This window comes from Takifugu flavidus, chromosome 19 (genome assembly GCF_003711565.1).
Source record: "Takifugu flavidus isolate HTHZ2018 chromosome 19, ASM371156v2, whole genome shotgun sequence".
Classification (NCBI taxonomy): Eukaryota; Metazoa; Chordata; class Actinopteri; order Tetraodontiformes; family Tetraodontidae; genus Takifugu; species Takifugu flavidus.
In genome coordinates this window covers 11,279,736-11,296,097 of record NC_079538.1, presented here as the reverse complement: position 1 = coordinate 11,296,097, position 16,362 = coordinate 11,279,736, and the positions used below count along the sequence as shown (strand labels likewise).

At 43.9% G+C, this 16,362-nt stretch overlaps 1 protein-coding gene across 5 annotated transcripts in view; it reads left to right on the top strand.

Annotated features, from left to right (window-relative positions):
- Window positions 1-3,165: 3,165 nt before the first annotated feature.
- bcl11bb (BCL11 transcription factor B b) overlaps window positions 3,166-16,362 on the top strand; it is a 29,052-nt gene continuing 15,855 nt past the window's right edge. Inside the window, exons 1-3 of one of the 5 annotated variants that reach the window (XM_057017766.1) lie at window positions 3,168-3,408; window positions 3,535-3,851; window positions 10,845-11,225. In XM_057017766.1, coding sequence (XP_056873746.1) covers window positions 3,788-3,851; window positions 10,845-11,225 — 445 coding nt within the window. In that variant the 5' untranslated portion in view covers window positions 3,168-3,408; window positions 3,535-3,787. Of the gene's footprint in view, window positions 3,852-3,880; window positions 8,661-9,400; window positions 9,493-10,844; window positions 11,226-16,362 lie in introns of those variants that run through there. The other 4 variants (XM_057017769.1, XM_057017771.1, XM_057017767.1 and 1 more) reach the window with 4 other exon arrangements.

Here is a 16,362-nt window from a genome sequence, read left to right as displayed (position 1 = left end):
CTGAGAGGCAAGGTTTGTTGTTCATTTGCACCTACATCATACACATGTATCTTTATAAATTTTTTCTGTTCCCATTTTGAAATGTGACGTGAACAGGTGCTCCCTATCATCATCCATGACTGATTCGACCGAGAGAAGTAGCATCTTGTGCCCAGACTGCTTCTCTCACTGCCCTCGTGTCTGAGATGAGCCATTTCTGAATCATTTACTGTGTCCAAATTAAAATTTTGGGATCTGCATGCATTATATATTCACCCGTACTTGGACAAATCCTCTTAACTGTGGGAGAAATTGTCAGGATGTGTCCTTTGGAAAAGTAGGCACCTTGTCTAGTTGTATTGCCCATAGCAAAGGAGCATCTCAATCTGTCACTCAAGTACACACACACACACACACACACACACACACACACACACACACAGGAAGGAAGGGAGGGAGGGAGGGAGGGAGGGAGGGAAGCCACAGTAAATCAGCTTATGAATAATATATACTTGTACTTTCTATATTAATATTAAACATTGCATAATGAAGCACCAACTATAAGCAAATCCCAGAGCAATATTCATATCACTATGCGCTGTCCTGAAGTGGACCTTTAATTGTTTATGTCAGTCTTGCTGTGGTTTAGCACAGGAAAAGGTGTGCGTTGACCACCTTTTTAACATTACACCAAGCTACAGCTGTACAGCAAGTCTGTGTTATGTTTACTGCAGTTTCCGTCTTTCTTATATTGTTTAGTGAGCTATTTTAAGACATTAAGGCAAGTTTGCTATTCTTCAGAGACTAAACAGAGTGAAGTGGCATGAAAAATGTAAGAGGAGAATTCAAGGAGGGTTATGACCCAGAATCAAAGCTAGTAATATCTTATATCCCCTTGTCCACTAATGTACAGTGACATCCTCAGGCTCATGTTTTATGGTTCATATTTGCCTTTGACCTAAAGATTCACTCTATTGAGCAGCCAAGCCAACATTAAGCCATGCTTTTTCACAGAAAAGCCAACACTAAATCATTTATATTGTCCAAATTAAAAATTGGACTTTGCTAGCATTATATATTCTCCTTATTCTTGAAAACTGCATCACACTCCACACTGCATATTGGTTTATTTGAGGATGAAATCATTTAATTTACATTTAGAAGGATGTTAGGTTCCCCATTCCTTTGTCCGGTAATGGGCAAGAGAAAAAGTGCTTTTCCTTTTTCTTCACATGTATTTTAGGTGATAGCAACCTCGAGACGCTGTCGACATAACATTTCTTGTTACTTGGACAAAACTTTCATCCCAGCATGAGCTCAGTTCTTGTGCGTAGGTCTCGCCCAGTGGTGCGTTTGGGTGTCTCCACTCCAACAGTGGCACTTACCACACGAGATGCATGTCTCCTTGGAGGCAACACTTTGGACTTAAAACCTTTCCTGTGTCCACAAGCTGGGTATTTGTGCTATATTGGCTCCGCACAGCCCGGCTTAAACTGCACTTGCCCGGAGCCAGCAGATACAGGCTATAATGGAGGCATTGATGTATTATTGAGAAACCCATGGGTGAGGATCAAGGAGCTGCCTGCAAGCCAGCAGGGACAGCAAGGCAGTGTGTGAACTCAGAATAATGTTTTCCTTCTGCATCCAGCATGTCCACAACACGCTGTTGCTCTCTTGCCCTCATGCAAAAAAAAAAAAAGAAAAAAGAGAAGACATTTCATGTGATATCACATGCCCAATTTATGTACTCTAGTCAAAGCAATATGCTTGACAACATGCTCGGCCTCTGTGAAAGATAGCTGTTGTGCTGTAGTGTTTCCATGTGGAGTCTGCTGAGGTTATGTCTACTTGAGCCAGAGCTGAGATGACATTTCATTTATATAAATAATTACTGGCCTGAAAGTCCCCTAGGCCTGCCCCGAAGCAATCAAACTTCTAATGCTCTTAAAATTGCCCACCATCTTTTATTAATGGGAGACTATAAAATGCATTGCTATAGCTGTACACTTCTCTGCTGATCCTCATGGAAATAATGTCAGTTTTAAACAGCCTTAATAGGCTTCATAATTTTATCCAACAATGTTTTTCAATTGTGAATTGTTTTGGAAGGTTTTTCATAAAAAGAAACTCGAGTGTGTTCTTAGCTGAGCTGTGCTGAGTGCTCACCTGTGCCTGCACTGATATAAATGAATATGTGTGCCAATGATTGCACGTTAGTGCCATTAATTGCTTCCGAGCAAACCTGATTTTCTCTTCAAGGACTCCCTCAGTTGCTGGATTGTATAAAAGGCGCATTAAGGATGCTTCACGTCTAAATAACAAGAGTGGAAAGGGTTTCGATTCCTTGAATATGTGTGCGCCGTCTCCCCACTGTGCCAATAGAGGGTACTGTTGCCTCGCAACATGATCTCGACAACAGAGTCCCACCTCCGATGAAGTGTGAGGACGTACAGTAGGCGTGCAGCCCACTGAAACACAATAGGGTCATTTGGTCACTTCCACGACCCGGGATGTCAGTTATTGGTAAATTATTACTTATCTTAATTAGGGGAGCCACTTAAACACTGAGAGTGAAGCGTTTCAATTAATATAATTTAAAAAGTCGGTGGTTCAGGAATGTTTTTCTTTCAGTATTCTGAGCCAACTTTCTCGACAGTGTGGAAAATGGATCCCCAAGATAAATCCCAAGCAAAGATGAAATGACCTTTAGAGGCGACAGATGTAAACGATAAAAAAGGGACGGATGGAGCTGAAACTCCAACAGACAGCGTGGCGCTGCATTTTTTTAAGAGAGCAGTTTTTGACTGACGGTGATATATATTTTGAGCTCCCGGGACGTCTCTGATGTCCATGGGTTGTCCGCCGCCTTTACGCATTTAGGGTATCGCGCCGCGTAAAAGCGGAACGAACTTAAATTCCCCCATCCTACTAAACAGAGGCAAGCGTACCGCGCGAGCTCTCTCTCTCACACACACTCATACAAAGGCGCGCGCGCGCGCGCGCACACACACACATACACACACACACACACACACACACACACACACACATACACTGTGGTCCTCTCTTTCATCTCTTTGCTCGCCTCTGTAGGAAACTATAGGAAACATCGGACCTCTGCTTGTTGGGCGAGAAGGAGGAGGTGTCTTGTCTGCCCGCCCTCCTGCTCGCTCTCTCGCTCCCCCTCTCTCTCTCAATCAATGAGGCTACTGCCACCACAGCCAAGAGTTGCCGTTTCGAGCACTGATGCCAAAACGCACAGGAGGAGTCAGTGCCAAAGGGTCATTTTAGCGCACCACTGCTGACTGGAAGGACTGTAGGGAATCCTCGCATCCGCCTGACCCTAGATAATATAATCATACCATTAAGATTGAGGAAAAGCGGCTAAAGAGCCAAAAGAGCCGTCATCAGTTGCCTCGGTCGCTTCAGGTGGGCTGTCCAGGATTGTTTTTGGTTTTTTAACTGCAAAGGTCAAAGCAAAAATTACCTGCCTGCGCACACAGCGATAGTAGCCGACTGTTTCCTTAAAAATACACTTTGGCTTCCTCAATCCAGGTGTTACTTCCTCTGAAGACGCTGCGGGACATTTGTGGACAAACTGGTCTTCCATCCTTGTTGCGCTCCTGTCCGGCTCTTCGCCTTTCCGAGCGACAAAGTCAAAGTCGCGACAGAAGAAGAGTGTGACATAGCAGCAGGGGATTAGGAGAGGCTAAAGTTACGCACCTGCGATCCAAGGAGGACCGACATCACGGTCCAAGCCGAATCCAAGTGCCGTTCACCGGGCGATGCCAGAGTAAATGCCGGGGCAATGTCCCGCCGCAAGCAGGTGAACCCGCAGCACTTATCATTGACTCACAGGGAGACGATACCAGGTGAGTTGAAGTCCAGCCACGATACACTTGATTTGGTTTGTTATTATTTCCAGAATGAAAACATTGTGTTTTCAGACTCGCGTGATTGCGAGTGTAAGAAAATGTTGAAACAAGGAAGCATTTCACCGACAAAATACCCTGTTTTGTGGAAACACATTTAACGATGTGGTCACACTTGGTGCACCCAGGAGGGGAAAGACTGCGATTTTAATACGACTTCAGTCTGTATTTAAGTTAGTGTCAGGGCATTTTTATGTAGAGTAACAAAATTATTTTTTTAAATCTCAACATCTGTCACTAACTGTTTTACTGCTTTATGTGACTTTACTACGAGAGATGATTATTTTAACAGCACAAAGACTGCAAGTACGCACGCACGAATGTTGCGCATCCGTGTGGGTTATCAAACACATGATCACAACACGTTATTGCCTGTTTTTTTTTTTTTTTTTTTACTTTTTGCATAATGCAAAGAGTGAAAGCGAGCACACCTTTGTGTACTTTTGTAACATTTGAGCTGGATCGTAAATACGGATGATTTGGTGACATTTAACCTGGTTATCATGTAAATTTATTATTTTTGATGCAGTTGTTTTATTTCCTTCTCTTGTTTCCCACACAAAACCACATGTTTCAAAATTATTTTAACAATATTTACAGGCCTATGAAGAGATTTACAAGATTTACAAAAAATATTCCAAAATTTACTTTTGCAATGTCACACACATTAAACACACTCTCTCATACACATACAGACACACGCACGCACACACACACACACGCACGCACGCACGCACACACACACACACACGCACGCACACACACACACACACACACACACACAGCAACTCGGACTTTATACACGATGTATTCAAAAAGAAAAGGGTCATAACTTTGCTGAAACTTTATAAAGCTGCGACCAAAAATTGCAGAGCGGGTCGCGCAGATTAAAGCTGAAGCAAGAATTCCCCTATTTTTGTGGGTATAAGATTAAAAAGTCGCATAATCCAATTTCGAATCAATTATGTCAATCTAACCTTCATCTCCCAGCGCTCTGCCTTGCCCAAATCCAATTTCACAGAGGCCTAATCTGGGTAATTCATTGCAGAAGTTCATGATGTAATCTTTGGCCAATCTGTTTTGTGTTGAAAAGGGTTAGGCGCATTTCGTCCCACCCGACACATTCAGCATTTAGACTAATCATTCATCGCATTCTCCCTCCCTCTCTCTCCCTCTCCCTCTCTCTCCCTCTCTCTGCATCCCTTTCTCTCCTTTGTCACTTTGAAATAATTAACAGCAACTTTAAACATAAAAGGGAGACTGGGACTGCGAGTGTTTGCAATAAACAACATGTTGGTTTCCCAACTGACAGACTGTGGCGCATCCTCAGCAGTTTTTCAGGCAGATGACAAATATTGATCCAATTTGGATATTGATCTGACGATTTATCGGTTCTGCTTTCTGTCTGTTCGTTTAGGTGCAGACTGAGGTGAGCCACAAAGTTTTTTGACAGTGAAAAATAAACGGAGGGCAGTACAGTTTGATCCCCAGGCGTGCGCGTGCGAGTTACCTGCGTGAAAAGATCAAATCAGCTTCAATTATTTTCATATCGTCATTTGTCTTTAGGCCAAAGGTAGGAAATTGGACAAACTTTTAAGTAACTATTTGCCTGTAGTCTTGGGTTTATTTGGTTCATTTACACAATTCCGCTTGGCACCTGCAGTGCGGTCAGCTCATTCGGTGAAAGGAGTCAAGAATGCAGATATTTGGATAAATCGACTTACAATCGGTTGACACTCAGCCTGAGACCTTTTAATTTCCTTGTCCTGGGCTGAAAGCTGCATTGAAATGTCTCAGGGGTGTGTCTGTTCTAGCCCGAAGCGTTATAATCGCTCGTTTTTGGAGATCATTTTCATTTCACGCTCATCTTTGCGCGGACTCGGCCACAAGTGTCGAGCGGCAACTTCCATTTGAAGCATTTGCAGACACTCAAAGCAGGTTTACATGATGCGCTCAGTCTGCTACAGCACTGGAGTGAAAAAGCAAGGCCACCTGAGCCTCGTTCTACCTGTTCGTTCACATGACACCGAGTGGCCTGAAGCGCTGACATTGACCGGAGAGACTCAGCTGCGCGATTAACGCAGAACCTGACCTGCGCATATTTTGTTTGTTCCTCGCTTTGAGGTCAAATTCAGCGCCACAGCTGGCATTTGAGCCCATGACAGAAACAAAAGAGCCATTGTTTACATGTAATTGCCCCCCCTACCCCCCCTGTGAGAACAATGTGCAAGTGCGCAAGTGCGTAAGTGCGTAAGTGCGTCTAGACGCAATTGCTTGTACAGCAGCAAACATGCCGTATATCTTAATAATAATGATTCATCTTTAGCAGTGGACTTCATTTAGAGTGTAGAGGCCACATGGCGCTGTGGGCTGTTTCATTAAGATGGGTGGGTCTGAAAAGGACCAGGATCACACCTCAGGCTTGAGGATCTGAGGAGAGCTGTGGGGAACTATAATTTGATTGAGTCAACATAGTCCGTAATGAGAGCTTTGCATATGTACAGTCTGTGGGTGTTTCAGAGTTTGGTGGGAAAAGTCGACGAGATGTTAACAGCATTTCTCCAGGTATCTCAGGAGATGAACAACGATACCAACGATCCCTGGCTCTCCCAACCACATGATGATTGCTCGGTAAAAATAAACTCCTGCCTCGTGCTCTACAACCACGGCCTTATAGGTCAAACTGGAAAATCTGCATATTTCTGCTAATACGTTAAGAGGCCGTATTCTAAATGTATCCTCACCAAGTCAGGCCAAAGTCACAGAGGAGCAGGGACATTCACACCGGCACGAAAAATACATGTCAGCTTTAAAAACACATGCAACCACATGAAGATACATATGATCTTGCATAAAGAAGAAGAAACTGTTCCAGGTTGAATATGACCTTTAGTTTACAGTTCTTCCTTTGTGTTAATAAGGAAAACATCCCCTCTGGGCACTGCTCTTTTTTGTGTAATGATCCAGCTTAGAGACACATCCAGGACAAAGAAACCTGCCATGCTGACATCCGTGTAATTTTCTCACACCTTAATGTGAACGAGCTGGCATTTAACATTTAGCCTGCCTTTTTATAAAGCCGGCCTTATTTTCAGTCTATCATACTTTCGGTTTCTGTATTCATGCATGGAGACAAATGATAACCGTTTCCTTCCAGAATGGGAATGCTACTTGTGAAACACTTAATGTTTTTGTCTTATTGGCACCATATGGCTGTCAAATGCTGAGGGGAGAAACCCACCGAACACACTGCAATGCCACAGTAAATACGCACTCACACACACACACACACACACGCGCACCCACACACACACACACAAACACTGTGGTAAGGGGATGATATTCTCACAGGAGATGGCTGGCTCCTGATTTAGTGCGAGGCCTTGCAGTTTATTCTCTCATCTACGTTCTATATTTCAGCATTACCAAACACATTTAATCAATTTTGCTACGCCATAAAGACCCTTTATTATTGTATCTCTTAAAAGTGTTTTGGGGATTTGATTTACATCTCCGCATGACATGCCTCACAGCTTCAAGCCATTTATAGCAATTTGGTAACAAGTCACAGTCAGCTGCAGAGCTGTATTTTGCTCACTTTGAGACTAGATAATCTAAGATTTATGATAAATAAATGAGACTGCTGCAGATTAAATGGTGATAAGATAATGAAACACACAGGCCTGGCCTTACACAACACACACTGTTGCAGCTCTGCTTGGCAGCCGCAGCCGGGAGAAACGGATAGGCTAAGCGAGGCCGCTTGTTGTTTGAATTTTTGATTGCAACCATCTGCAACGTTGCTGGTGTCATTTATTTTCAATGACAGCGTGAATCCTACCCGACTTTCCCTGTGGGGTTTATGTGTGTGTGAGCGTGTATGTGTGTTTTTAGCTCGGCATGGGGAAAACAAAGGAACGGAGACAGGTCTGAACCCATACAGTGTGGTTGAGTGTCATGTGTGTGCCCCTGGCCTTTTTCTGCCTTCACCACTGGATCAGTATGTGCAGCTGGTATTAAAATGTTGTGTAAGGTCGGTACTCCGGCGTTAACGGAAAAACAGTTTCACCGCTTCTGTTAAACGTCATCTCAGTTGAGTCCCAATGAAATCTGCGCTGTTAAATTAACAACAATCTTTCAAATCCAGAAAAACACTTTTTTTTAGCATGGCTTATCAGATTTTCTTCACCTTCAAGTTTGGCGGCAGCGGGGGGGAAAAATCCAATTTTTTTTAAGAACACGACAATTAGAGAAGCAATTTTCAAATGGCTGTGAGAGGATTTGACAGGACATTCTGTTTTCGTGATTTAAAAACCTTAGAGGTGTTATGAAATGTACTCTATTGTTTGGGGAAAATAGCGCTAAACTGCGTAGAGAACTTCAAGACAAACATTATTAACAACTAACAAAATAAACCTTTTGGCTGGGTATTCCGATATATTTCCCCTCCTCTTGACACAAATGGAAATATTGGTGAAAGAGGCCCATTGTCTTCAGCTATGTCTTCCATCTGGTATATATTGTTCAGTGGCAGCATACAGCAGCAGCAGCAGCAGCAGCAGCAGCAGCAGCAGAGTTACTGACTGAATCTCTCCTCCTCAAACTGGTAGGGGGTGCTCTAAGGCTGCCTGACTTAACTCCCACTAGATGAGGCAGAGCAGCAGCACCGTCACAGGGTGAACACCGCTGCCGAGGTCGGTCTCTGGGTGTCAGCGGAGCAAGAGAGGGAGGCCAAGAATGAGGAACAGAGTATGTTTGCTATCATGTTAGACAGCCGGGATTCGCTCCTATCATCACGCCTTCTCAGCTGGCATGTTTGACAGTGCGTGCGCGGCGCTGCTCTTGCCTATCAAGCATGTTACCTCCACACAGGAGTTTATACAGAGGAATTAGACACTGTCTGTCATGATTCCACTGTTCTTCTTCTGTGTGTTTCACATTTCATTTCTCATCCACTTTTTTTTCCTTCTTTGTTTGTTTTACCAGCAAGCATTCCTCCGTGTGTGTGTGTGTGTGTGCGTGTGTTTGTGTCCATGTGTGAGCATGGGCGCGATTAATAATAATTAAGATTTTTAAATTGTTAAAGTGTGCTCACCAATGCCTATTAATACCCCTGACACACACACACACACACACACACACACACACACACACACACACACACACACACACACACACACACACACACAGCCCCAGGCTTTGTTAGTCAAGCATAGGTTAACAAACAGGCCCTGCTAAACAGACAGAAAAAAGGCCCAGGTGTCTTTCATATGTCTGACACCTGTCTTGTCCTCAGAGTAAAAAATGAGGGCACACCTTTTTGTTAGCAAAGATCTGTGGTATTGTCCTACTTATACGCAACGTACATTATGCATCTGTGCATGCGCTCTTGTGCATGAGCTCTCTGAAACGTTGCTCCATGTGAATTATGGCTACAAGCTGTGAACTGAAGGTAAATATGTGTTTGTGTTCCTTCTTTGCCGCCAAAGATTATGAGATGGAAATTATTTGGCTGGCGTCCAGGAACCCATCTCCATTCAGAGAATAGATATTTGGCATCGGATCATCACTCCAGGGTGAAGTGAGTGGACTGGAACATGTGTGTGTGTGTGTGTGTGGGTGGTGTGAAGGGGGAGGAGTGATTTATAGTTGCAAAGAAATATTTCAACTTAAAAAAAATTGTCAGCCTGGAACCCTGAACTGAGCTTAACGGTTGAAACTGGGAATTTAGACGAGCGCCGCCTCCCCTGACAGTTTGTGATTTGTGATAAGAGAGTTTAGATAGCTCTGCATATCAAGACTCAGGCACACGATAGCGGCACAAACCGTCTTTGTCTGATTTTTGCAATTATTAGGGTGTTACATTCGGAGAGAAGCGAGGAGAGACAGAGAAGTGAGGAAAAAGGGAGGGGTGCGGAAACTAGGGGAACAGCCGAGACGGGCAGACGTTGCTATGCTCCTCTTCTAGGCATCGGCGCTCCTCCCTGGGTATTCGCTCAGTCACACATGCCCAGAATCTCTGGAGCTTCAGGTTTCCTCTAGGGTATTTTAGAACAGAACTTTATACTGGTAGATTGGGCAGTGTTTAAAAAAAAGGAGGTTGTCCATGAGGGATTTGTGTTAAACTGTGGGACTCGGTTTACGCCATAAGGGGCGAGGAGGGTGTGTGTGCTTAATGGTTATTAATGACCGTGTCATATCTGTGAAGAATGAGATTTACTCTCTTAACAGGACCCCAGGTTTAGCTTTATAGATTTTCTGTCTGTGGAGGATACAGCACTCACCTGTGTACTGCTCCAACCCCCCCCCCCCCCCCCCCCACACACACACACACAAACACTGACTCACACTCAGACATCTTACTATGTTCGACCGCTCGTACATTTTTCTTTTCCCTGCCTTTTTTTATCACAAACACAAACACGAGCACACGTACGCACCACGCTGGTGGCTGTGGCCTCCGCTTTGCTACGCTTTGTTCTGCACAAGCTGGGGCTCCCATGTGGTGATGCAGACGTCTAGATATGACAGTTTCTTGCAACGAAGGCCCTCACCGGAAAACCCAGCCTGCACTGTGAAAAGAATAGCTTCCTGGCCACACACACACACACACACACACACACACACACCCACACCCACACACACGCAGACGCCTGTGCTACATCAAGGAGAGATATACTTTTACATACACATGTTTTGGGTACCACCTACGCAGATTTATCAGTGATAAGATGTGCAGGTGTTTGTTCAGGAGAAGCGTCAGTCTATGGCTGTTTCTTGATCATTAAAGTGACATTGAGAATATAGTTATTGCCATGTGTTGAATTAAACTATGGATTCTGTCAGGTAATGTTAAAAATATTTTATTTTATGGAAAGGCTTATCTGTGACTTAAGGAAAAATGCCTTCTCTCTTCTTTTTTTCCCACTGCAGAATCTAACCATGATTCAGGGGTCAGATCCCTGTCTCCAGAGCCATCGACCCTCAGCCCTCGGAGGGCAGGACCCGAGGAGCACGATCTGCTGACTTGCGGCCAGTGCCAGACCAATTTCCCTCTTGGCGATATCCTGATTTTCATCGAGCACAAGCGACGCCTATGCAGGGGTCCTGGGAACAGGGTGGGGTCCTTCTCCAAACCTGGCGAGACTGGTGGAATCATGGGCCTCAGCGTCTCTCCCAGGGCCAGGTCACTTGAACTGGGGAGAGGGTCCATCCCTGTAGAGGTGGGAGTCCAGGTGACCCCTGGGGGAGAGGAGGACGTGGAGAGGAGACTGACGCCTGCCAGGGGGATCTGCCCAAAACAGGAGAAAGGAGGTACGGAAAGAAAAATACCCTGTGTTTGAAAAAGAACATAGCGATGTAGCTCGAAGATATCTCAAGCACAAAGGTATGAAAATCCGGCACATCCACACGCCAACACACAAACCCCTCACCTGTCCAAGACTGATAGCTCTCTTTAAAGAATCCCAACTGCTTGTTATTTTGACAGTGGCCTTCAGGAGGGATTAATGTAGTCTGGGATGATTTCATTAGAGTAAGTGAGCGCTGCACCGTACGTCTATTTTCCCCTGTAAAAACTAAAACATCACTCGCAAACACACACACATTTTCACACGCAGAAATAAATCACAAAGACACACACACACACCGACAAGCATACACTGGCAAGCCTGAAGGACAACCCTCAGTTGAAACCAGTTGAGAATGGCGGAGAAGAAGGTGACAGGGGAGCCGCCCTGTGTGTGCACGTACGCGCGTGTCAGTTTTATTTATTTATTTATTTACGGCTCGTTCGGCGGCGCATTTGTGAAGAAATCCCACAGCACGCGGAGAAAAAGGGAGGTTAAAGAAGCTGATTAAAATTCATTTGCATGCACGGTGAGGAGAAGGGGATTAATAAAGCAAGCAAGGCCGCTCATCTGGCTAAGGGTGGTTTCTGGCGGTGGGTTTGGGGCTGGGGCTGGGGGTGAGGGTGGGGGTGGGGGCCTGTAGAATTTCAGACTTTCAGCGCTGCAGGGAAACCAGTTCAAAGTTATCAGAGGAGAGACAGTCCCCATCACACCCGAGAGCTGGAATGGCTATCCAGGATTACACAGACTCCAGTAAGAATAAGACTAGAATTGGGAGATGGCGCAAGAATTACTTGTAATAATGTTAAACTGGTGATCAGAGTATCTGAAACAGGAAAGGATATCTGCATTTGCCTCAAGATTTACTTTTTTTATTCAAAATAATAAAGAAAAGTTCTTTAAAAAAAATGGGGGCCGTGCCCGTTATCAACGTGGTTATACTGGTTCATAATATATTTACACAAGGCACGGTTGTCGAGGAGAATTGGCATGAATACAGATTATATGTACATTGCATGGAGATGGGCATGTTTGCAGAAGATATTTTCAGCTATTTATTTTATTCAATTTCTTTCAAACCTGGAGTTCTTTGTGATCGTGTGAAATGGATGTGATGCTATCAAATTATACATTTTTTAATTTGATCATCGCTACAGAACTCAGGACTTTTGAATGGAGGAAGAAAAAGTAATAAAAAATATTAGGACACATAGTTCAAGGTGTCACGGATAATAAAACATGTTAACTGCGTAAAAGCTTCCTCTCCCCAGCAAAAGAGAATGATAGTTTATTGTGTCATTTTTTTAAAAAGGGTTGTGACAGCTCATCAGTGTCATGTGACTTCTGCTAATTGTCTATTTTTAAAATTTTACTTTTGAAATTTTAATAAGCGTTTAACTCCTCAGAAAACACAAAGTCATTTAGAAGGCACTGCAGTCAAATGGCTCGCTGGATTTTTGCACAGCATTTTGGTAACTGGTCAGAGCAAAAACATTCAAGTAGTCAGGGAGAGACGGTTAGTTAGAGTCTCTCTCTCGCTCTCTCTCTCTCACACACACACACACACACACACACACACACACACACACACACACACACACACACACACACGCACACACACACACACAGTCTTATCACTAAGAGAAGACGACATGAAAGCACTCCAAGTCGCAAATGAAAGAGAGGAGAGCTTTGTTCAACACATTAGATTGCCACTCAAGGCAGTCTCAAGTTTTCAACCAAATTAGATTACATTATTAGCTCTAATTAAGTCCAATGCGTTAGCTGCACACACACGTAAGTGAGTGAGGGTGAGAGAGAGACACTGAAAGCGAGAGTTATCGTTGCACTTGCGCGCTTATAACGATGTCGCTGATACACTTGCAGCACAGGTGACTTAAAAAACTATCTCAACAGCCACCTGAGTGAACGTACTGTAAGTAGCAACATGTACACGTACATAAAGTGCCCTAGCGTGCATGACATACTTCTTTTGTGCACACAGCTCTTAACCCTTTCCTCTCCACTTCATATGGTGATGTTTTATAACATCCTGTCTGGCCTCTTTGTCAGACCAACTGCTTAAACTGCAAACATGCTGCAAGGCTAGCAGATTCAAGCCCAAAAGGTGCAAGCACACACACACATGCAAACACACATGCACGTGCACACATGTGCTGAACCCTCATGGATGAAAAATGGCCCTTTCCGTGCCCTATTTTATTTCCCCGTGACTTTTTCTTGCTGATGCATGCAGCTCTACGTGAGTATGTGGCGCGATGTTAATACACGAGTGTGAATCTGGAGGTGTGCTTGTGTGTGTTCGCGCACGGATGTGTGAGGAGTGATGTGTGTCACCAGGCAAAGTGAGAGGTTGTCACTAGGGGAGTATTACCATGGCAAATCGACCCTGGCCCTGCTTTGAACCCCCTCACAGGACGGCTTGCTGGGGCCCCCTTGGAGCACTTAGAGACATCCAGTACATAAGGGCGCAGTCACATAATGAGAACCTACCTGTCTGTCTGTCTGTCTGTCTGTCTGTCTGTCTGTCTGTCTGTCTGTCTGTCTGTCTGTCTGTCTGTCTGTCTCACAATCCTTGTGTAAGATTCACGCTCTAAATATTTCACATAAGAAACAATTCCTTTTAGCTTCCGTTTCTGGCTGCAGCGCTACGATGGGCCCGAACATGCGGCATTGATTCACCATTTTTTTAAATTTTTGCAGAGGAGAAACTTCTCAAGATCTCCAAGAGGAAGGAAGTGGCACGCAGTTTCAAGATCAACAAAATTAAACGAGACTCTTGCCACTGAACTGTCACACCTACATGTGCAGCATTTCTGTGCAGGTGCTAAAATCGGTTTCTGCTCTGTTCAGCCTCCAAAACGAGCTCCCGTCCTTTTATAAATCGGAAACGGTGGCTTCTGCTCGGAAATCTGAGCCACAATTACGAACTTTATCAAACCCAATAATGACCTCTGGGACCACGTAGAAAAAATGTACAGTACGTGACTCTTTTTTCAGCGCTGTCTGTAAATAACTGTCACATCCCAGACTGCCACATAGATGAGGAAGTGCCTTTCACCTTCCTTCTCATCTTCCCTCTCTCTGTTTCTCCCTCAATCTTGCACTTTTTTCCTTTTTTTTGCCCCACCACCCAATGCTCCTTTAATCACCTGGCTTGCTCTCATTTCCATATTAAATAGGCTTTAATCATGAAAAGCAATCAGCCTTTTGCATATTCATACCTTCCCCTGTACGCCGGCTTCCCTGTCTCGCTCCAGTGCCAAGCAGCCAGTAATCAGTAGGCAGGCAGCGTAATGCCATAGCCTCGGCCCATCGCATGAAAATACACACACACACACACACACACACCACACACACACACACACACACACACACACACACACACTGCATGAGTTAGAAATAACTTCACATGCTACTTACACATTATCTCTACTCCAATGGAGAGAGGGAGAGGGAGAAGGGTAAGAGATAAAGAAAGAAAGATGGTAAGACTGATCCCTGATTTGAGCTGCGAATATTTGTACAGAGGCTCAAGGAAAAGTCGATTTGCATAATGACTTTGTAGTTTTGCATTAATCACATTTGCATATGAAAATGCGTTAATTACTCCTGATGATTTTTAAAAAAAAAACTTGCTTCATTTGATGTCCAAGCTCGGGGGTTGTGATTAGGGGTTATATGGTGGCAGTCGTGTGTGCACACATGCGCGTGTATGCGTGCGTGTGCGCCAGTGTTTATGGTTCTGCGTTTCTCTGTTGTGTTTATGTGCTCTGACACGAGTGTTTTGAATGCATGCCAGGGAATCCATCTTCTTGTGTCTGCTGTTAGGCATGTGCGTCTCATTTGTGCGCGCGTGTGTTGGAGAGTTTGTCTTTCATGGTTTCCGCTAGTGGCAAATGTTTCATTTTTATTATTATTATTTTTTTAACTACAGGGAAAAAAATGGCACTCTTAAAAAAAACACATTTGCAAAATATCCCGATGACATCATTCATCAAACAATGTGTTTATATGGATTATTTGAAAGTCTTTCCCTTAAAAAAAACATTCAAATGATTTGCATAATCTAGGATAAATTCTGCTTTTGAAATATGTTATGACTTAAATACAATAATACAGCTGACAGTCGGTATTGAATAATTCATTTTTCACTCATTGTTTGCAGGCAGATTTTTTTTGTGGTTTTGACACTCCTCAGACCAAGAAAGGAAATATTTAATTGCAGGATTTATACAGTGATCTTATGAAAAAAGCAGAAAAATCTCACTCACTAATCATTTCCATTAGCATTAATGAATTCTCTATTAATTCTCTGCATGCGTACGTTAGGGTTCAAACACATCTGTGTGTGTGTGAGTACAATTACAGTATACATGTTCCTACCTGTGTATGGGCCTCTAGAGTTGTTGGCTCATAACATTGAGCTTCAGACAGGACCACCCCAGGGGCCGTCTGATTCTGCTTGTGTATGTCTGTCTGCTGCATCCAGCAGGGTCACCCGGTTCTAAAAGGGCTGCTGAAATGGGACAGTTTCACACACCTCATACGCACAAGTGCATACACACCTTTCAGGAAAAGGTAAACATTAATGCAGAACAACACAACATCTATTTGTAAGACACAGACAAAAACTACACACTTGTACACACAAAACACGTGTGCATGCAGGAATGCATACAATGGCTCCCAACTCGCATCTCCCACCAAACACAGCCGTGCGCACACACACACACACACACACACACCACACACCACACACACACACAACACACACACACACACCACACACACACACACACACTGCATGAGTTAGAAATAACTTCACATGCTACTTACACATTATCTCTACTCCAATGGAGAGAGGGAGAGGGAGAAGGGTAAGAGATAAAGAAAGAAAGATGGTAAGACTGATCCCTGATTTGAGCTGCGAATATTTGTACAGAGGCTCAAGGAAAAGTCGATTTGCATAATGACTTTGTAGTTTTGCATTAATCACATTTGCATATGAAAATGCGTTAATTACTCCTGATGATTTTTAAAAAAAAAACTTGCTTCATTTGATGTCCAAGCTCGGGGGT